The following is a 21,818-nucleotide window of genomic DNA, read 5'->3' on the forward strand; positions in this document are numbered from 1 at the left end:
TTTGAACAGTGGTGGGTAGCAATGTGGCGAGCATAATCTTCCTATGGAAAAAATATCTCCTGATATGCAGTGCATGGGCAGGGTTGGATATTGCACTGTTGTCACTAAATATGGAAACATGAAAAAGTTACAATGCAGTTGGAGTACACATTCACTAACTGTCAAAAGGTAGCCTGTGAGGGACACCATCAATAAATAAATGTGCAGGACAAAGAGCAAAGAATACTTTGATTTCACAATGTCACTACATGGTATTCTGTTACTGAAATCCGTCTACCCAGTATAGTTTACTTGTTAACAAATTTCAACTTTCAGAAGTCATTCTTTTAATGTGCAGTATTTGAACCTCAATTTAGTGTTAGAGAAAGTAGAAAGAGCAATAGTAGGCACTAATAGTAACTTTCACCACTGTTCATGCAGTACATGAACTGAAGGTCTGGGATTTTACCCCCTGGCTCCAATCCCAAATATCTGCTGCAAAGTATATGCATGTAGGTTCTTCCACATGGTCAGGAACATGCTCCCTATAACTAAAGGTGTCTACACAAATACAAGTGTATACATGTGAGTGCCCACTGCAAATATTCAGTGGTATGTGTAGCTGATAGGGTGAGGTCAGTGGGCCAATCCTGCTGCCTTTTGTACATAAGATCATGCAAAGACATGTTCTGACATTCAGGACTACCGACATAATGAGCTATTAAGTGATTGCTCTTCTAGGTGTGAATCCATCCTTTGAAGAAATGTCCTGAGAGTCTCTTCACTTGTTTGGGAAATCACCCTCTTAATAATTTCCAGGTTGGTGAGTGTCACCAAATTTTCCATATTTTCATCAGATGAGAAATCACAGAGAATGAGAAAATACTGTGTGTGTGTGTGTGTGTGTGTGTGTGTGAGAGAGAGAGAGAGAGAGAGAGAGAGAGAGTTGATAGGCTTAATTAACCCATTGACAAAGTACTGTTTTTTTCTGACCAAGTACTTGGCAGGATCAGTTTCATGGCAAGAAGAGAGAATTAAACTATCAAGTCAGAAGGTCCTAACAAAGAACCAGAAAAAAGCATCTAGGAAGGGAATTAAACCTTTTGAAGTTACCATGATAGGTATGCCGAGCTAAATTAAATATGAGGACACCAGCTATTTTTTCCTCATTTCAGTTGTAAATCCCAATTAGATCTATTCAAAACTTTTTTAAATAGTTAATTTCCATCCACGTTGCCTAATAAATACTATACAGATATTTTGGTTGTATTTTACTTTCTAGTATTTTGTTTGGGGGGCAAATGGCTTTCTGGCCAAGCTTAAAGATGTGAGCAGTTTTCAGAAGGAATTAATCAGTTGGTTGCAGATACTACAAATGCTGTGATGTCTGTAGGGGGAAACAGGCATTTAGAAGATAACGCCCGATACGTTTTTGAACCAAATTCTTACTTTCTCTGTCATCTGTTTTCTAATTATGCCTTTTCAACCCAGGTCAGCAGGGTAGTTGAAAAAGCTACTACCATAAATGTGGAACATTACACAGAATTTTCATTCTATTATTTGAGTACTGAAAGAAATGTTTGACTATTGAAATATATGTATTATTTATTTTATTTTATTTTTAATTTTATTTTTAATTTAGTATATCGCCCACCCCCGAAGGGATCTGGGCAGCATACAAGATAGTCAAACATTAAAATCACAACAAACTATAAAACCATTAATAAAGCTAAAAACAAAATGAGGCTACAGATGGTGATAAAATTCAGTCAGAGTCAATCATGGGAGTGGTCCGATGATGGAGAATACGGGTGGCAATCAGTGGTTACCCTCCTCCAAAAGCTTGGCAGAACAGCTCAGTCTTTACGGCCCCATGGAACTGGCCAAGGTCCCACAGGGCAATAATGGTTGGTGGAAGAGTGCCTCACCACGTTGGGGCCAAGGCACTGAAGGCCTTGGCCCAAGTGGAGGCCAACCAAATCATGGAGGGGCCAGGGACCACCAGCAAATTGGCCTCTGCAGAACGCAGAGGCCAAGTGGAGACATAGAGGGACAGATGGTCCCTGAGGTATGAGGGTCGTGGTCAACCGTATTAAGCGCTGCAGTCAGATCTAACAATACCAACGGTGCCAATCCGATTTGGTCTAGCTGAATGCGGAGCGTATCTGTGACAGCTGTTAGGATGGTCTCCATCCCATGCCCAGCACAGAAGCTGGACTGGAAGGGATCGAATACAGATGTGTCATCCAGAAAGCCCAGAAGAGAGAGAGGGAGAGAAATAAAAAGAAAATCCCCCCCTCCGGCCCTGTTCTCTTAAACAGGCTATGCAGACTAAATTGGAGTCTAATTCTCAAGACCCTGCTCCTCTACCATGTGAAGCTGGACAATGTAAAACTGGCCACATTGCGGGGGGAAGGGGAGGGAGCTGCAGAAAGCAGCATGAGAGCCACCTGGCTCCCTCCCACCTCTTCATTCATCTGGTCACAATCATGGCTCCAGCTTGTGAACAGGCCATGTTGCTGATATATATATAGCTAGCAATATTTGGAATTAAATTTTGGGAATTAGTGCTTCAGATCCTGCCTCTGTACTATTGTGAAATGTTTCTTTTTCATTGAGTAATCCATCTATTTACAAACTTGAATAACTTGTTTAAGGCATTCTAGTGCTTGAGAAAGATGAGAGAGGACTTAATTATTTTCATCACTTAATGTTAGGGTTCTTGGGTTTGCTTTTGTGGATCCATGATAGTAAATTTATTATGATGATATACACCAATATTTGAATCTGATAAGGTATAGCCAAAGGAATCAGTAATAAGATACATGACCTTTCACCTTTAAGGTCACTGGATCACATCCCTATTAGGTCAATAGTGGCAGAAAGTCATTACTTGTCTAGCATCTGTTTGGTGGCCTTTGTAGAATCAGTTGACAGATTCTGACCTGTACCAAGTGGACAGGTGCTCTTCACATGGAGGTTGTTCCAGACATTCTGAAGCCCTTAGCAAATTTTAGAGCCCTCACTTTCCAATTAAAGGCTAAATACTAGTTTTGGCTAAGGAGTATATGCATTATTAGGTTGACATATTCGACACAGGCAAAGGGAAAGGATTAGGCTATTCCTTTTTACAAAACAGTGTAAATGATTTGCCTTCTAAATAACTGAGACCTAGTTTTCACAACTCAACTGTACCATTTCAAATAGCAAGTAAGCATCATGTGATATTCCCCTACAAACACAATTAAAAAGTCCCTGAACATAGATTAAAACTGTGGTTGAAATATTTATAAACCACTGCTGTTTTCTCAGATCCCCACTTTGGGATAAAATATCTGGGATGGATTAGATCCACATGTGTATGTGTCTGCTTAAAATAAATTGTATTTTTTTGCCAGGGTTTGTTGTTGAAGTGATGAGGAATGCTCATCTGCCTTTAAAGTGGCCGTGACTTTCGTAAATAGGAGGGTTAAAGCATAGTAAAAATGCTGCAGGAGAATATACATGTGTGAGTGTGTGTGTCTGTTCATTTACATAAGTATTATACTATGGTGTAAAGACAATATGGAGAGTATCAGGATAAAATAGTCTGTCCTAGCTTTCTACCTGATATGCTAGATGTCTTTAAATGTGCTTGGGTGGGGACCCCGATTTCATGCCGAACTGACACATTCCAATCACTCTTCATGTGGTTTCTGGGAGAACTATGTTTCAAAATTAAAGGCAAGATACTTTAACTTTCAATAGAAATAAGGGATTCAGGAATGAGAGGATACACACAAAATAAACTTCGTTGTCCATCCCAAAATTATGTTCTTCAAAAAGTGAAGTGTGATGTATGAATTTTTTTAGTAGTAACAAATAACTGATTGATGTTTACTTGTTTGTGTCCCTGCTGTTAGGAATTCCTTCAACTGCACTGTATCTGTATCAAAGACATGAAGAAATTCTACCCTAGTCTGCTCTTCTCCCTCCTGATTCAGGTGCTTCTGACCTGGAGATAGAATACTGGATCTATAATGTCTGGGAATGCATTTTCCAGATCATTTAACACACTTTTCAGCTAGCAAACAGTAACCAGACTTTCATTAGCTCAGAGTGATTAAAGTGTGCTTTAAAAGGGCTGAGTTTCTATCTGCTGCACATGGATATGTAGAGTAATTACTCTAGTGTGCATTAGTGATCATAAGGACAGAGCCAGGAGATGGTGTGCTGTGATCTTTTGTATATCTCCTGCATATTTACTGGTTTCAGACTGATAATGGTCCTGAACACTCTCACTCAGGCTGATATACAATGGATCTGGTAGGAATGGTCTGTTTTAAAGACACTCCCACTCATGACACTGTAAGTACTTTTCAGACTTGTTTGAAACAATGTAACGCAAATCACACATTTGGTAGAATTCATATTTTATTTTCAAAACAGTAGTAAACTAATGGTAGACTCTCAATCAACTCTCAAATGCTCAGGATTAAGGAATCAGATAAGGCATTTCACACAAGTTATGCATGCAGAATCTGATTTCTCAGTCCCTGTTCAAGTGATGTGTTTGACTTCCACTGAACTAGTATAAACAACTGGAAATGATTAACTGATTTCTTCCCTTCCCTTTTCCTTCCCTTCCTTTCTTTCTCAGTAGTAAGTAGTATAACCTCAATTCCTTTGCTGTTTTTTCCAGTGGATTAATTACTAGTGGTGTAAGCTTGGTTGTGCCATCCTTAGCAAAGTTTCATCCTTCTAGCCCCATTTGACCTCCATGGTCTTAAAAGGATGTAACTCTACTGAGGGTTATGTTATTACGTTATTGAAAGATCTAATTACAGGAAAATGAAGTCTATAAAAGTCTTCAAATGGAGAATGAATCACAATAATGTAACTGAGGTGAATGGCAGTTTTAATTATCTTTATTTTTAAAAAAAATATTAAAACCTCGCCCTCCCTTGGCATTTCTTCCCAATGAGTATCCAAAGTTACTTATGTCATTTTTCTTTCCCCCTTTTTATCTTCACAACAACCTTGTGAGGTAGGTTAGGCTGGAAGTAGGGGACTGGTTAAGGTGATCGGCCCAAGTTTCAGTGCCAGAGTAGGGCTTTGAACCTGGGTCTTGCAGTTCCTAATCTGATACTCTAAACACAATGGCTCCCTACCCCAATTCTTTCTGTAACTGGGAGCCAAATAGAAGCAGAAGCCAACTTTGTGATTCCAGTTTTCCTTAGAGAATTTTTTTTAGTTCTATCAGGTCTCAATTATGCCAACGGTTAAATAATTATACTTTGGTCTTTTCATGTTTTCTGCTAGTGGGTCATGAATAACTTTGGTCCAGGTTCATGCATACATGTTTATGCCTTGATTGACAACATCAAGAAATTATGATAATAGATTTTAAAACATGACTTTCATATTGCCTGAGACAGAACTTTTTATCATGTAGGGTTGCCAGCTCTGGTTTGGGAAATACCTGGAGATTTTGCGGTGGAGGCTTGAGAGGGTGGGGTTGGGGGAGGGAAGGAGAGGGACTTTAGTAGGGTGTAATGTCATCATTTCCTCTTCCAAAGTAGTCATGTTCTTCAGGAGAACTGATGTTGGTTGTCTGGAGATCAATTGTAATAGTGGGAGATCTCCGAAGAGGTCGCCTGGAGCTTGGCAGCCCTACCTTCACATCACATCAAATGTAAGGCTTTTTCAATAGTCAGCTCACATATTTACTTGCCAGTCTTCAGTAGAGTGGGAAATTCCAGTTTAAAAAAGTGTGCACTGATATGCAAGCATGTGTGAATTGACTTGTAGTTTTTATTCCCTTAAAGTAATAAGGTAAATGCTTGAAAGGAAGGACTTGACGTCGTCATAATCATTTTAGTTTAAAGACTGGTTAAAAGTCAGAGCCAGATGATTTTAACTGGACCCTCATGAATTCATATGATTTTGACCTTGAAATGAAATAAAACCACCATGGTACTGTTTACCATATCATATCAGTCTATCAACAGCAGCACAAAAATCACTCATCCACACTTTCATGGAGCTGCAATTGAACAAAAGCATGGTTTCAAAACACACATTCGCATGGATCCTCGTGATTTTTGCATTAGGTCATACTGAACTCACCATCAGATCACATATCATGTCAATGGGCACAGGTCACACCACAAAAATCACAGTCGCGCAACTTCATGCCAACTCTGTAGCACAAAAATATGGTTCCAAATCATGGATACTCAGGGTTTTTGCATTGACTCACCCAAAACTCACCATCAAATCATATCCATGGGGACAGCTCAAACCACAAAAATCACAGTCCCACAGCTTCATGGCAACTCCAAGGTGTAAAAACATGGATACTCCATGATGTAAAAACATGGATTCACCTGAAACTCATAATCAAATCACTTATCATGTCCATGGTATGTTATCTGATGGTGGGTTTCGGGTGACCCTTGTACCAAAAAAAGTCACAAATCCATGATTTTATGTCAACATCGTGGTGGAAAAACATGGTTCCAAACCATGGATCCTCATAGATTTTCAGGATTTTTGCACTGGGTCACCCAAAATTCACCATCAAATCACATATCCTGTCTATGGGCACAGTTTATACCAGAACAATCACACATCCACCATTTTGTGAAAACACCTTGGCACAAAAACAGAATTCTGAACCGTAGATCCTCATGAATCCTCAGGATTTTTGCACTGCATCGCTTAAAACTCCCCATCAAATCACACATCATGCTGCAAAAACATGATTCCCAATCATGGAGTCCAATGGATCTTCATGGTTTTTATGTTGGGTCACTCCAAACTCACCATCAAATCACATATCGTGTCTATGGTCACAGGTTGTTCCACAATATTCACTCATCCACAACTTTCATGGTCACCCCATATTTATTATCCATCTTCCTATATTGTCCATGGCAAGAGCTTGCAACATAAAAAATCATATGGTGTACACTTTATGGCACTGCCATGGTGTAAAAACATGTTCCTGAAGTGTGGATCCATGTGGATCCTTAAGCTTTTAAAATATTTAGTCACCCTGAGCTTACCATCGAATCATACATCATATACATGACCATAGTATGAACCATAGTGCAGTGCCAAGGTACAAACACTGTACTAAATACTTTGATCCTCCTCATGATGGCTAAATGGTTAAATCACCAAAATACATTATAAGATCACACCAATGTCCATGGAATGACTTTTAAAAAACCCATCTGAAATGGTACGGCATTAGCATGAACACTGTATTAAAATGGAAAATCACATTCATATCTTCCACTGTGAAGAATTGCATCTGGAAATTTCTGATGCTGCCTGCCTGCAAAATACACAAGGCAGAGAGTGTGATGGTCTTATCTGTGAATGTAGAATATCAACCAACAATTAATCATGAAAAGCAATCATATGTCTTGCCTTAATTCAGCTAAAAATGGTTTTGGGGGAAAAGTTTATTGCTTTTGCATTTTTTGTAATTATGTATGGAGGTTTTCTTTCCAACAGATTTTGTCAATGCAAACTTCTAGTTCAGGGTGTCCAATGTGGTGTCCATGGGCACTGTGGCACGTACTGACACCTTTCCTGGTGCCCATCAGGTGTTTTTAAAAAGTGGGCAGAATCAGATGATGAACTGTGCTCAGCATGGCTTGTGATTGGTTATTGTACATTTGACTGGCTTTTTTATCTCATTGTACATATGACTTCTGCAAGTTTTTGTTAAAAGATGTTCCTTTGGCAGCAGCTGCCACCAACATTACAAGAATATTCACCATGTGTCTGAAGGTAAAATTTGGCACCAATTTTCTTGCTTGCTTCACCTGCAGCAGCCATTCTGTGGCAGCCATTTTGTTGTTGCACCCACCATATTGTGTCAGAATTCCAAAGGTGTCCACAAACTCAGAAAGGTTGGAGACCTTTGTTCTAGATGCTGTGCTCTTGGCTCACCGAATCTGTAAAATCCAAAGTGGTTTAGTGCTTGGAGTAAGATATAGGCAGTCACAAAGCATGTTTTTTGTCCTCACATCTATGACTATGTACATGTAATTGGATGGTGATTTCAGAGTGACCTAGTGCAAAGTTCATGAGGATCCCTGCTTTGCAATGACATTTCTGTGCCACTGTGGGGTAGTTCTGTGGTGCTGTCTATAGACTAAGACATGGTCAACAGTATGATAATGGTTTTATTTTGTTTCAGTGTAAAAAAATAACATACATTCATGAGAATCCATGCTTTGGATCCAGGTTTTGGTGCTGTTGCAGGCTTTAGCACCACGAAACGTTGGATCCATGTTTTCTGTAGTCTAGTCCAAAGTCCTGGCTTCCACAACTGATCTGATACTGATTTGGGTTGAATTCATTCTCCTTTTAAAAGTGGAGGATCTATGATGATCCATGTAGATCCGACTTCTACCTTTTTCTTTTAGCTTAGATCACACAGTGTAATTCTAAAGAGAGCTAACCCCATTGACTTTTGCTAACCAGAATTGCATTCGTAAGTGAATCAAAACTACAGTGGAGCAATGAGGTAAGCTTTGGAGCAGAACGCCTGTTTTCACTGATGTCACCAGCAAGGAACATTGTGAGGGAAATATTGTCAGCTGGTTTGGGTCTCCATGTCTCATCTTTTGGCAAGTTTTTGACATCAAACGCATTATAGGAGAACAAATATCAATATTTTAAGACTCTCTACCTTCCCCTGTCCTCTTCGCTTTTCAGAAAACTAAGTCTAAACGGTGCTGCGGTAAGGGTTAGAAGGTGGTGTATGGATGGTTTATGAATAAATGTCTCTATTAATGAATTATTAACTCAGCTCTCCTGACCTTAAAAGTGGGATGAAGAGGCGCCCAGGGCAAGAAAGGAAGCTGCCGAAGCCTTTATCGGTCTCCTGTCAGAGGCACCCGACCATTTGTCTTCCGCCTCAGATCGGGAGAATTAATTAATAAGAAAGGAAACTTTTTTAATTGTGTGTCAAACGAAATCAGATAGGGTCTTCCCGATTCAATATATTCTTTAGGGTTTCTGCTTCATTCTGCTCGTGTCTCTTATTTTTCCAAGAAGAAAAAATCAGGAACAAGCAGGTAGGGATACGTGTGTAATAATCCCAGGGAAGGGGAAAGATGATGTATCGGGGGTAGTTAATTTATCGATCTTGGCTCCTCTTCCCGCTTGTTTTATTTTAGAGGTCATTAATCAATGAAGAAAAACACCACCGCGTCTCACCTTTTTGCATGTAATACACTTTACCCTTCCTTATTTATTTCTCTGGGAATGGGGTTCCTAACAAATATTCGCCCATCGATCCGGTGCGGGCGAATGGATTTTTATCAAAGTTTGATCGCTTTCGAAACGGTCGATGCGGTTTGTTTCAATGCTCATCCTATAAAATATTGTTAAGAGAGCGGGGAGAAGAAAGGGCAAGCGGGGCGGGGGGGGGGCGAGAGCGGAGGAGAAACTTTTGTCTCGCCGATCTGCGCTCTCTTTCGACGCAAAAGCCACATTCTGAAAAGTCACGGAGAAATAACCCCCCCCCCCACCCCCGAAATCTCCAGAGAGCCATATTAAGGCAAAACGAGAACAGAAAGGCGAGACATAACGCGGGCTGGCACGGACCAAACTGGCTGAAGAGGCGGAGGCGCAACAAAAGGGGTCACTAGTGGCCACACGTGGCCTCGCCGCCCTCTCGCCGTGACTGCTCCTCAGACCATCTCCGTGGTGGACCACTTCATCGCCATCGCTCTCCCGCTTTTCACGACATTAATTAATGTAATTACATGGAGTGGATTATATTCCACTGATTAAAAGAAAAAATCGACCGTACAGTAGATCTTTTTATTTCCCTGGGACTATGAATGACTGACAGGAAGGGGCGGGGGCGGCAGGTCCCGGAGCCTTACAGAAACATGCTGGGCAAGAGCCAGAGGGCTGAAAAGGGGACAGATCGCTTCTTCGCCTCCCTCCCCACTTCTGTAGGCCTTGAGGGACTGGGGCTGGTGCAAAAATCTCAGATTAAGCTTCCATAAACCGTCGCTTCAGGTTCAGAGGCTATCGGGGCAGCATCTCTCAGGGGTCTCGAAGGGGAATTGGTCCCCCAGTTAGGAAAGCTCGTCGTATCCCCAACGATCCGGTTTGATTTATTCTCGCAAACAACCTCCCGTCGATCTGTACACGTCGAACTGTCTGTTCTTCTGCAGCAGCCCGTAAGACAAATGCAGCTTCTGACAAGGCATTTAAGCGAACCGGCGGCGAGCCTCGCCCCCCCCCCCCCCGCACTCCCCAATTCCCACCGCGTGCGAAAGAGTGGGAGCAATATATATTTTTTATTAAAAATCTCTCTTTTTAAAACAAGAGATCCATAATTGGAGTCACAGCACTGGACCTGGACCTGAAGGCCATTAATCCAATACACGGCCAGCATTGTCTACTCGTTAATTTATCCCTGTTTATGGAGTTATATTTTTTTTAAGGGGCGGGGGGAGGAGTCCATGAAATAGAGTAGGTGACCATGGTGCATAGTGTAGTGCAGTAACTTTATGATGACGGTACTTTACTGTTATTTTGTAGCTCTGTTATTTTACCTGCGTAATCCTAGACAACTTTTCTCACATCTCTGCTTACTGGTCCCACCTTCTTCCTTCTCCATAACAGAGTAATCTTTAAAAGAATCTTATTTCGGTCTATGCAGTGGGGATTACTGCCGGGACAAAACTTTTAAAATAACATGAATAGAAGGAAAGGGATTAAAATTCTCAGTATTTTACGTCAAAGACGGAATTGATCAAAGGCAGCGAAGGGATTTGTCCTTTTTTAAAATCCCAAAATGAGAAAATAGTCGGTTCTTTCTGCCATCTCCAGCCCGCCCTTTAGGTTTTGCGTGTTGCTTTTAATTTCGGTGTTATCAATCTATTCCGAAAAATGACGGATGACCTTGTCACACGGACGCCAGTCAAAACATTCCCCCCCCCTCCCGCCAAAGCAGATTTGTGTGAACAGGTCCTGCCTTGGACACAGACAAAATCTAAACAGCAACCGCGTTCCCAGACTCTGTCAAACGCGAAGGCTGGGAAAGAAACTCTGGGAAAACTGACACGTGTAGGGAACCTGATTTATTGCCTGAGCCCCGGCGGGCCCGTCGAGGGACACGCAGCGTCGCAGGGACGCCGGTTCCTCCCTCTCCGGGCATTTGCGGTGCTTAGGAGGGGCACTGAGGAAAGTTTGTCAGGCATTCTGGCCAGTTTACGCTTCCTTGTCAAATCCCAATAATGCCCCAGGTTGGACCAGAAAATTATTCCGATGGCCAATTCGTGCCCCGGCGCCTGGACGCAAGAGCTGCGGCGCATCCTTCGAAGTGAGCGCAATAAAGTTCGGTCTCCCAGACCTCAGAGGGCGTTAAGCGTTAAGCGGATTTTCGCTCACAGCCTGCAGATGTAGAGTCTGTGGACATGTTTGTTTGTTTAACGTGGATTAAAGTTTTAATTCTGGAGCACCTGCTGGTCACTTTACCGATAAATTACTCTGGGGGGACAAAGCTGAAACAGGTTGAAAACTCGGAGACTATAGAACTCTGAGATCGGGGAAAGGAGCCAGCTTTCCTTGGGTCTCTGAATCCCCACGAGGCTTTGGGGTTGGTTTCGTCAAGCCGCCTTCCTGCACCCACATAAGTGGCCCATGAATCGCAGAGAGGAGCGGCTGAATACAGAATTTGCTTTTAGAGCAGAATCGCTGCCGCGTATGATTCCAGTTCTAGGGATGAGGGAGAGCCGCAGCAAGGGCAACTAAGTAAAAGGCCAAGCATGTAAAAAGCCCTAAATTGACACCACTGCCAGAGGACTGGAGCACCCGCTGTACCCTGCAGGCGTGCCGGGATGCGCAGATATTTGACTCTGGGCAAGTTCTCCGCTGCCCTCCTCCGAGTCCAGCTATTCCAGCGCACAAGCCATCCAGTTAAAAGTAGTGGGGAGCAACAAAAGGTCTTCCCTCTTGTTTAAAATTCAGGGTGCTCTGAAGTGGGGGGGGGGAGGCTACAAAGATCTGCGTGCTCATTTAGCCCCCAGATCCATGGCTCCGTTTCACCCGCTCTTCACTTTCCCTCTCCCTGTCACACACGCGCGCACACACACACACACTGGAGTTTGGTGCTGTCGTAAAACCCACGTGTCTAGGCCGAAGGCTGCCAGAGCGCTGAGTGCAAGCAGAGCCCCTCCGCTCCTGCCACAGCAAGAAGCAGCCAGGGAGCGAGCAAGAGCCAACAGCCATCTCGACTCGGGACAGCAGCCGCCTCCACACACACACCCCCGCACGCACGCCCCCTCCCCCCTCCAGCATTCGGCTCAGGTTGCCCAAAAGCAGATCGCTCCCCTTCCTCAAAGACTCTGGCTCTTCAGCGGAGAGAGGAACTTCAGCCCCCGTCCAAACCCGCGGAGATCCAGGTAAAGGCAAGAAGGGAGGAAAGTCTTTGCGCCTTTTTTGGACGGCGGGCGGCGGCGGCGGCGGGTCGTTCTGTGCCCCGTCCCTCCCCCCACCCCCTTTCTGCCTTCGCGGGCTGCTGAAGTTGTTGCTTAGCCGGGCGGGCGGGCGGGCGGGCGGGCGCTGGAGACGGCTGTGCGCTGGCGGGCTCCCTCGCTAGGGGTGCGCTCCCCTGCGGTGGGCTGGCCGAAGAGGCTTTACGACCTCCGCTCGATGGATGAAGAGTTGTTGGTCTCGGGAGGACCTCGGCAGGGCCGGGTGGCGGGGGCGACGGCGGTGCGCGGCCACCGCGGGCGATGGGACGGGGCGAGGGGGGAGAGAGCTTCTCCGCAGCGGGGGCAGGAGGCGAGCCGATGGCAAACCTCTTGGCGCGTCCCGCGGTGCCCTCTGAGCTACCCCATGGAAACTTTGGCTCTTGTTCTGGGCGGAGGCGCTCGACCCTCGCGGTAACAAATGCTCCTGCTGCGCCCGGAGACCATGTCCCGCGGGGTCCCTTGTGGCAGAGCCGGAGGCGTTTGCGGTCCCAGCCAGCAAGGCAGCGTTCAGTGGTCTCTCTCTCTCTCTCCTCCTTTCCCCTTCCCCTTCCCCTTTCTCCTCTCCAGGCGCTCAGAGATGCTGAAGCCAGGCGATCCCGGCGGATCGGCGTTCCTCAAGGTGGATCCGGCTTACCTTCAACACTGGCAGCAGCTTTTCCCTCACAGCAGTCAGCTCAAAGGCGGCGCCGGTCTATTGGGCCACCTCCAGGTGCCGGATAGACCCGTCGACCCCCCGGCTGACAGTCTCCGCCAGCTGCCAGCCCCTCTCTCCTCGGCTTCTTCCTCCTCCTCCTCCTCTTCTTCTTCCACCCCATCCTCCGCCGCCTCTTCCTGCGCCGCCGCTTCCCTGGTCAGCTTGACTTCGCTGCCAGTGGCTCAGATCCCCGTCTTTGGACCGATCCAGAGCTCCGAGTCCCCCGTCGGAGCGCCGGTTGCCTTGCTGCCGACCAAGGACCCGGCGGGAGCCGGCGCCGGCAGCGGCGGAGCGAAGGGTCCCGACAGGGTGGCGACCCGGCTTCGCTGCACGGCCGAGGAGTTGGACTATTACCTGTACGGGCAGCAGCGCATGGAAATCATCCCTCTCAACCAACACACCGGCGACCCGAATAATCGTACGTACCGCTTCTCCGCCCTTTCCTTGCGCCGCGGCAGGGCCTTAAAGTTGGGTGAGGCAGGAAAGAGAAAGTGCGGGACAGGGACCAGCTGGCGATGCCTTGAAAGGCCAGTTCTGTAAGTGGGCGCCACGGGGTGAACGTCTCACCTTTACCCTCACAAGGGAAATCCCGAAACGTGGGTCGCACGTCCACGTGCCTTAGAATGCCTCACCCGCGATCTTTGATCACATCCTCTTTGCAGTATGCCCCCACTGATCACTGCGGAATTTATTTCCGACCAGTCTTTAGAGCACTTACTTGGATGTAGACTCCGCGGAACTCAATGGGACTTGTTGCCGAGACCGTAGGGGAAGGCCTAAGGGTCTCAAAGACTCTGAAAACAACCTCGCTGTAATGGGACAGGGATCTTACCAAGTGCTTATTTTGCAGGAACTGTATTGTAAAGGGAGTTTCAAAAGCGTCCCCCCCTCCCCGCAGCTTTACATGACAAACTAAACGTGAAGGCCTTTTCCCCCCTCCTTTGAGGACACCCATACCGAGCAAACAAGAAAAGTTTCCAGGCTGCTTTGGAAATACCCGTTTACCTTTCGGCCCTCGTTAACATTAATAAGCTATGCCGCTGAGGTCTCTTTTCTAGAGCCAGAAGGGAGCACGACCGTTTCCTGGGAAGTTTGTTTTCAAAAGTATAAATGGCAGACGCTAAATCGAGTGTCAAAACAAATATACTGTGTGTGTGTGTGTGTGGGGGGGGAGTTCATAAAGTTTCTTACGGAGCAAGCCACATTTAACTGCAAGGTCCTTGGTGTTTTGTTTTGTTTTGTTTTTAAAAAAAACAACAACTTAAATTCATAACATTTTTCTCCAGAACAGTAAGTGTTGTGATTATCTCCTTTTGCACTACGTTTACATGTGCTATCTGTAGTATTTAAAAATCTTTTTAGATATTGAGGGGTGGGAATTTAAGGGAAGCCCTAGAAATTATTATTAGTTATAGTAGTATGGAGAACACAAACCACACAGCAACAGCTTTAAAAGCACCTCTCTTTCTCTCTCTTTCTCACTCAATACATTGCAACAGTCGTGTCTGTTTTTTCAAAGCTAGTCTTGAGAAGTATCTGAAGAAATAGCAACTTCTCAATCTAGTTCAGCCAGACTACTAAAGTACAGCCTATCTTATGTGATTCAAAGAATCCATCAGAATCAGCGATGTGAAGACCTTTGAATAGGGGTGACTGTACCTGCTGTCTAGTAGAGATCTAAAGGTAAAATTTGGTATGATTTAGTTTTGAAAACAATGTCACTGGAATACCCATCATTTCAGTCCCGGTGTGACTACAGTCAATTGCCCTACGATAAACTAAAACTGCAAATCTAACTTCCTTGGTGGACGAACTTATTTAGAATCAGTCATCTTAACTTTATAGGTTTTGCCTTTTTTCGCAGTGCGAAGGTTCTTCCTTTCCTTGCAAGTTGGCACTTGTGCCCCTTCCTTTCATTCCCAGGCAAAGCAGTTTCCCCCTTTTCCCCCTGAATGCAAAGGACCTGATCCTCATAAAGAACTGGCTCATAAATTCATACACTGAGACATGAGCTCTATTGACGATTCGCTTTACCGCAAAGGAGTTAGGAAGAAATAAGGGGCTGAGATGGATTCCCACGCAGACTTTACCTCCCTGCCCAGAATTCTAAACTGGTATTGTAAAGTTGTTTACGCAAAAGTGGCTCGTAAAATGCACCACGTGGTCTAGCAGGGTAGAAATGGCAAAAACAACAGCAAAATGGGCGAAGATCGCCATCCGGCAAAGTAAGACAAGCTGGAGACAGAAGGGGGTTTTAAGTATGGTGGAGGGCAGCTCTGCTAAGTCGAAGGACCTGGATTCAAAACGTCGCCCTCGCCCCCCTGTCGCTTTGGAAGTAGCTCCAATGGGTTTCAGTGGAACTTCTTTTGAAGTTCCCAACCAAGCCAATCATTTGGTCTATTCTGGGTGTTGGATCGAGCGGAGTCATTGAACCGGTTCGTAGGTAACTTCTTTCTTGGTCTCCAATTTCTGTCGGCATCTATGGAGGTGGGGGGGGGGGGCGGTGTTCTGTGAGTTCGGAAGTAACGACTTCTAAAAGTGCAGGGCAGTGCAATAACAGCACAAGCAGGAGCCTCAAAAAATCAAGTGATGGACACGTGAGAGGGTAAAGGTGACCCTAACCTATAGTGTTGAGCTCTGCATTGCATGTCCCTGAAGATCGCTGGCCCCCGCCTCTGTAGGTGGACATTGTAGGGCATGGGAAGGAGATTCAAAGGCTAAAGAGCCCCCTTCCCTAACTGAGCCCTGCTTCAGTTGGAAAGTTTTCATTTCACTGTACCCACTTACTAGAATGTACCCAGCTTAAAGCGTTCACAAGTGACCCATTCCATTCCAGATTGAAGGGAGCTGTGAAACTCCATGTGAGTTGTGCAGGCGCTCTCAATTTTAACAAAACCCAGAAAACTTTCCCGAAAGACAGCAACTTCTGGTGTGTGGGGAGGCTGGGAGAGGGGGGATACATGCACCTCTCTCAAACAAGGAGTTCTGGGCGGTGATTTTAGCTTCATTTCTCTCCTCTTCCCCTTCCTAGAACAAAAATAAGTCTCCTCCGCACCTGGAGGAGACAGGAATCAGGCTGCCAGATTTTAAAAGTCACTTGGAAAATGGTAATGATACCCGACAATTGGGTAAAGACAAGTTTCGGGATTTCTCTCTTCCCACCTTCCTCCAAAGTATGAGCATTTGAAAATTAGTCCCAACATTGACTCCTATGGGTTTCATCTTCCACGTGAACATTCCACTAAGTCCAAATATTTTTTGTGTTGCAAAATTTTTGTGTTGCATAATTGTGTTGCAAAATTAGCTGGAGAAAATAGTTCAGCCTCATGCCCTGCGGTCAGAATGTGTCCTGATTTTTAATTATAATTAACTTATTTGCTCCAAGTGACACCCAGTCCTCACATTCCTTCTCGTGCTAATAAGGATAGGATGATGAGGTTAGTGATAAGAATGTCATATTGCTGGGTAGAAATGAAACAAACGTAACGGTAGTCTTCACAACATGTCTGCTTTAAATTATTCTATTGAAAGTCATTGGGTATGATGTCCAGGGTGAAAATAGTTGTGAACAATCTGATATGTATCCTGTTATTTTATAATTGTATAGTATGTCTTATAAAGATGAAAGCAATATCATACTACATGTCTTCATTTAGCACTCCCACTCATTTATATACATTATTTTAACGTTAATATTCAATAGTTACTTCATAGGAGTCAATTTTTAATGAGAAACTGAAATTATTCTAATTTTGTTTTTCCACCTATCAAAGGGATTTTGCAGTTATTACAAGAGATGTTTGTAACTAGGAAATCATGGGAATCAAACTCATTAGGACTAGAAATCACATGGGATTTTGCTGAAACAAGTGGTAGTTTTGCATCGATGCACACCCACCACTCTGAATAAGTGAACCGTTTTCAGGTATGAGGCTTAAATAGTTCTGGCATTGACCAGAGTCTGTATTCCATTTCAAAAACTGCTCTTCAGATTTCTTTCCCTGATTAGCAAAGATCACACAGATAGTGCTAAAGAGGCTTGGGTGAAATCCACCTGGTTTAGGGAAGTATTTTGGGAAGTCTATTATGACTGAAGATTAAATCTCTAGTGTGATCCACTTTCACTCAAGACTATTAAAAAGTTTTTCGTGAAGCCCTTTAATTATCCCAGGAAGGTGTGCCCCCCCTCCCACGCCTTCATTTAGTGGTTTATAGAACTGGGTAATCTTAGTTCATATGATTTGGACTTTGCTGCTGAAATCCTACTGTATTTTCCAGGCAGCTTTCTAAAGTGGAAGTGCAAGAATCTTGCATTCCCAGGGAGAGTTCCGTGTCATTGTCCTGAAGCATCATTACTGCTCTAAAACAGTGTACAGCTACAATCATGGTATATTTAGCGGGATGCACGGTCAGTCTTGTCCAGTCGACTTGGCAAGAATGCCTGTGACACTTTCCTAAAGTGTGGGACCACGGTTTACCTTTTAGCTTTAAATTTGTATTTTCCCAAATTGCTACTAACACATATGATTTAGCTATTTTCCATCATTAGTTCCCCCAGCAGTATCACCCTTAAAGAGAGCGGCTTGCAGCCCATATATTAGATTGAGGTTAGAAAAGGTGGTGACTGTTTATTTAAGGTGATAAAATGGTCCATCAGCAGTAATCTCCATCGATATGTGCCACAAGGAGATGAAGGATGAGGGGACAAGGCACAATTAATTGCCGTATAGTTTTGTACGAGAGAGTGGAGGCAATGCGGCCCTCGCTTCGATCTCCTCTCCCAAAGCCCATTCATCATCTCCACATTGTATATGGGGCTCTCCCAGGGGCAGGGGGTGGCAAGGTTTATCTACACACAATATTCTCCTAACCTTCTGATACTTGACACCTAGATTTAATTCAATTTATTCATACACGCAATGGAAAAGGAAGAATTAATGATAATAATCCCACACACCACATCACAAGATTTTCCACAAACGTGGATGGCAACTTAATGTGTTTTTTTTTAAGTCTCCAAGTAAGGACTGACTTTTTTGGGGGGAGCAAAAAACACGTCTTTTCAGAAGTAAGTTACAAAACTCAAGGGGGCTTACTACCAGGAAAGAGGTGGTTTTTTTTAGGATGGCAGCCTTGTTCTGGACCCTGTCACTCCCAGTCCTTGGTCCGGATGTCTGCTTTGATGCGCTGAAAAATGCAGTCAATGGAGGGGCTCGCGCGTGACAGACAAAAAAGAAAGGTCTTTCCCCAGCGCGCTTCTCGGGTTCAAAGAGAGTTTGCATAGAGGCTCAGGCCGGGCTGAAGTGATGCGCATATTCGATCTACATATGGAGACAGGCTGTCCGATCGTCTATGTCCTGATTCAGAAGTTCTACTTAAATCAGCAGCCGGCACTAAAAGCGCCGAAAATATTCCATCCGCGTCCGCTGAGTTTTGCACCGTCTAACCTGGCCCATTCACAATGAGAAGTCTCGCTGATCCGCGTTTAAGCGGGTCTTCCCACTCCCCCTTTACTGCTTAGGCAGCAGCCAGCCAAGCGGAGGGGTTACCGGGCTCAGGAGGTTAGCCGCAATTTCCATAGTCAATAACGTGCAATTTATCAGCGCATCTGCCATGCGCCGCGGAGCGGAGCGGGTGGCTGGCTTCCATTCACCTGCTGCCGCTGTCTCCGGAAGTTTCTGCCCACGCGAAGGGGGGAGCACGCCCTGGGGCCGCCAGTTGGGAAGGGCATTGGCCAACCAAAGACCCGGATGAAGGGCGCCGGGAGAGCGCGCCTTCCTTGGGCGAGAAGCGGCAGCGAGGAAGAGCGCGGCAAAAAGAGCGGGAAAGAAGGAACGCGCCATTTTCGTGTAGACTAAAATTTCATTTTGCGCCTGAGCAGGAGAGAAATGATTGTAGACATTGGTACCATCTCCGGAGGCTTAAAGCAGGGAGGCCTCTGTTTCTTACAGGTGTCAATGCCGCTCTTGCTTTTTACGCCCAGGGCTTGAATGGTCAGATCCAGCCACGGAGTGAGGGGCCTGTTTAACAAAACGTCATATTTAGAGAGGTCTCATAACCGTGTGCTAGGTGGGACACTTTAAAAGAACAAATGTCAGAAAGAAAAAGAAAGATGATTTCATATAATGATTAGTCACTACTTGAGTGAAGTTGAAATACATTTTAAGTGTTTTGCAGAAATCACCCTGCTTTATCATACTACTTCTGAAACTTCCTATGTCTCAGTGCGGCATGAGCAACTTCTGCATCAGAACCTGAAATCTAGTGTTGCCTTTGATGTGCAATGCTAGCTATGCGGTTTTGCCATATCTGGCTTTCCTTTCCCTATCAAGCAAACTGGAAACACTCAAAGTTATGAATATCATGTATGGATATAAATTTGGACAGTTTTTGTCCTTTTCAGTAGTGATATCTCTGGAGATGTTGGAGATAATGCCAACTTCACTCCACATCAAGCCATATTTTTATATAAATTGAAATCAGTCTCAGAGCACAAGTCTTACACTAATAAGTTTCAGAACACAAGTCTTCCACTAGCCAGGTCTGCAAGAAATAGTTTTGCCTGGTTGAATTATTGGGCAGTTTGTAGTAAATTTATTATCAAGTAGCCTACAGACAGTAAATAAATGGATGCACTTTGTTAATTTTTGTGCAACTCTCTGTATACTGTTTTATGGGACGTAACGTAACAACATATGCCTTCCTGACTTTCTGGTCTTTTTTTGAAGAGTTTCTATGCTTCTTTACCAAAATACACTTTAAAGAAATAGGTAATTCGCTGAGAAGTGAAAATGGGCAAAATATAATTGGGCATATTGGACAGAGGATGGGGACAAAGGGCTGTGTTGCCCCGGATAAACAATCCCCCTCCCCCAGCCTTTAATGCAATATTAGGTGCTGATCTGCATAAAAAGAGCACATGAAATTATATTTAGAATATTGTTTTCTCATTTTATTTGAAATTGCTGTAATTTCTTCACCCTCTTTATAATGTACCAAATTAAAGTGTCATGTGTGACCCTGGAATCTTGGATATATTAAAAGATTGATCAGCTCCTATACTGGTTCTGTGCACTTCTTTCCAAAGTCCCAGCAGCACTACAGGACATTTACAAATCTGTGTCAGACACCCTGTAATTTTTAAATTTTGTGTTGAACAATTTCCTTCAATGATGGGGCTAGCTTGCTTGTATGTCTTTATTTGTGACTGATGAGTTGGGGAATGAATTATCGTAGGTCTGGATGCAAACTATTTTGCAAGTAGTTAAATTTGGCATTATTTTCTTCGGTGAAAAAGCACAAGTAGAAAATGTATCAAGGAAAACCACCACAAAATTAGGGGTGTCCAGGGCAGTCACTCTTGTGATTTGTTTGTAACACATCCATTCTTGTGTATGAAAAATATGTGTAAAAGTAGACATTACATGTCTTAAGTAGAAATGCCAGGGGCATTTCTAGAAGCACTGCTGATGGCTGGACACCAAGGCCTCTCTTCCTCCAAAGTTCAGTTAAACATCTGATCAGAAAGCTTACTGAGAAATGGTGAGAACCAATTTTACTTCAAGGAAGGCAGCACTCCCAAATGGGATACTGTTTTATTTACATTTTAATTCTAGCTATATGTATTTTGTATACTTTTTAGGCATAGCATAGTTTTTCAAATTACAAAAAAATGCTAATTGTTTTGAACAGCAAGTTTGAGTTAAAATTCAAATAGGAGCCTATTATGGACTTCGTGTTTGCCCCACCATGAATTTATATTCCCATCGGGGCAAACCCTTCATTATGGATGCCTTTTTTCCTGTTGCTGCACTAACCTTGCAGCAGATCAGAGAAGACCTGGGTCTTCAAAAAGCAGGACGAGTCCAATCCTTTCCCTGCCTGTGCAAGGAGAGCGAAATAGTGTGATGTCCTTAAGGCTTTTATTTCATCTGCCTGCATTCCCTCACCCATGCATTTCCCTTGCACCTCCAGGAGATCAGGAGAACATACTTTCCCCTAATTTTAATCACAACATTCCATCGATGCATGAAAGCAATAATAAAATGAAAAAAAGATTAAAATGCATTTAAAAAAATTTATGAGGCAGAAGTATGCAACAACCCTGATGTTTTGACAGAAGAGGGAGGTGAACATGGCTGCTGCAGTTGGGGCCCTTCCTTGCATTTAGCAGGAAAAGCACAAGGAGGAGCCAATGTGGAGCAAGCAGCAATGGGTAAAGCACGGAGCAGGAAGGATAAGCATAATAGGACAAAAAGGTAAAAAATAATTTGTGAATGTATACCTGTGTCCTGGAAATAGATGAGTCTTACTTTTGATACTTATTTCTAAAATAGTATAAGTATATATGTCTTCTATATGACTCCTAAAGTATGCCCCCCCCGCCCCATTTTTGTTCAGATCAATCTACAATGCAAATATTTAATCTGTGTTGTCTAGAAATCAGGAAAAAATGAGTCTGGGAAGGGCAGCAGTGAAGGATCTAGAAAAGATTCTTAAGTATAAGGATGTGTCACTGGTGGCTGAGATCAAGATAATTCATACTACAATATTCCCCATTACTATGTATGAACGTGTTGTAAGTTGGACAATGAAGAAAGCTAAGAGGAAGAAAGTTGATTTATTAGAAATATGGTATTGAAGGA

At 43.9% G+C, this 21,818-nt stretch overlaps 1 protein-coding gene across 4 annotated transcripts in view; it reads left to right on the top strand.

The window, feature by feature from the left end:
- Positions 1–12,177: 12,177 nt before the first annotated feature.
- PRDM6 (PR/SET domain 6) overlaps positions 12,178–21,818 on the top strand; it is a 110,361-nt gene continuing 100,720 nt past the window's right edge. For all 4 annotated transcript variants that reach the window (XM_048504558.1, XM_048504559.1, XM_048504560.1 and 1 more), the window contains exons 1-2: positions 12,178–12,407; positions 13,047–13,591. In XM_048504558.1, coding sequence (XP_048360515.1) covers positions 13,057–13,591 — 535 coding nt within the window. In that variant the 5' untranslated portion in view covers positions 12,178–12,407; positions 13,047–13,056. The remainder of the gene's footprint in view (positions 12,408–13,046; positions 13,592–21,818) is intronic.

This window comes from Sphaerodactylus townsendi, linkage group LG07, assembly GCF_021028975.2.
Source record: "Sphaerodactylus townsendi isolate TG3544 linkage group LG07, MPM_Stown_v2.3, whole genome shotgun sequence".
NCBI classification, from domain to species: Eukaryota; Metazoa; Chordata; class Lepidosauria; order Squamata; family Sphaerodactylidae; genus Sphaerodactylus; species Sphaerodactylus townsendi.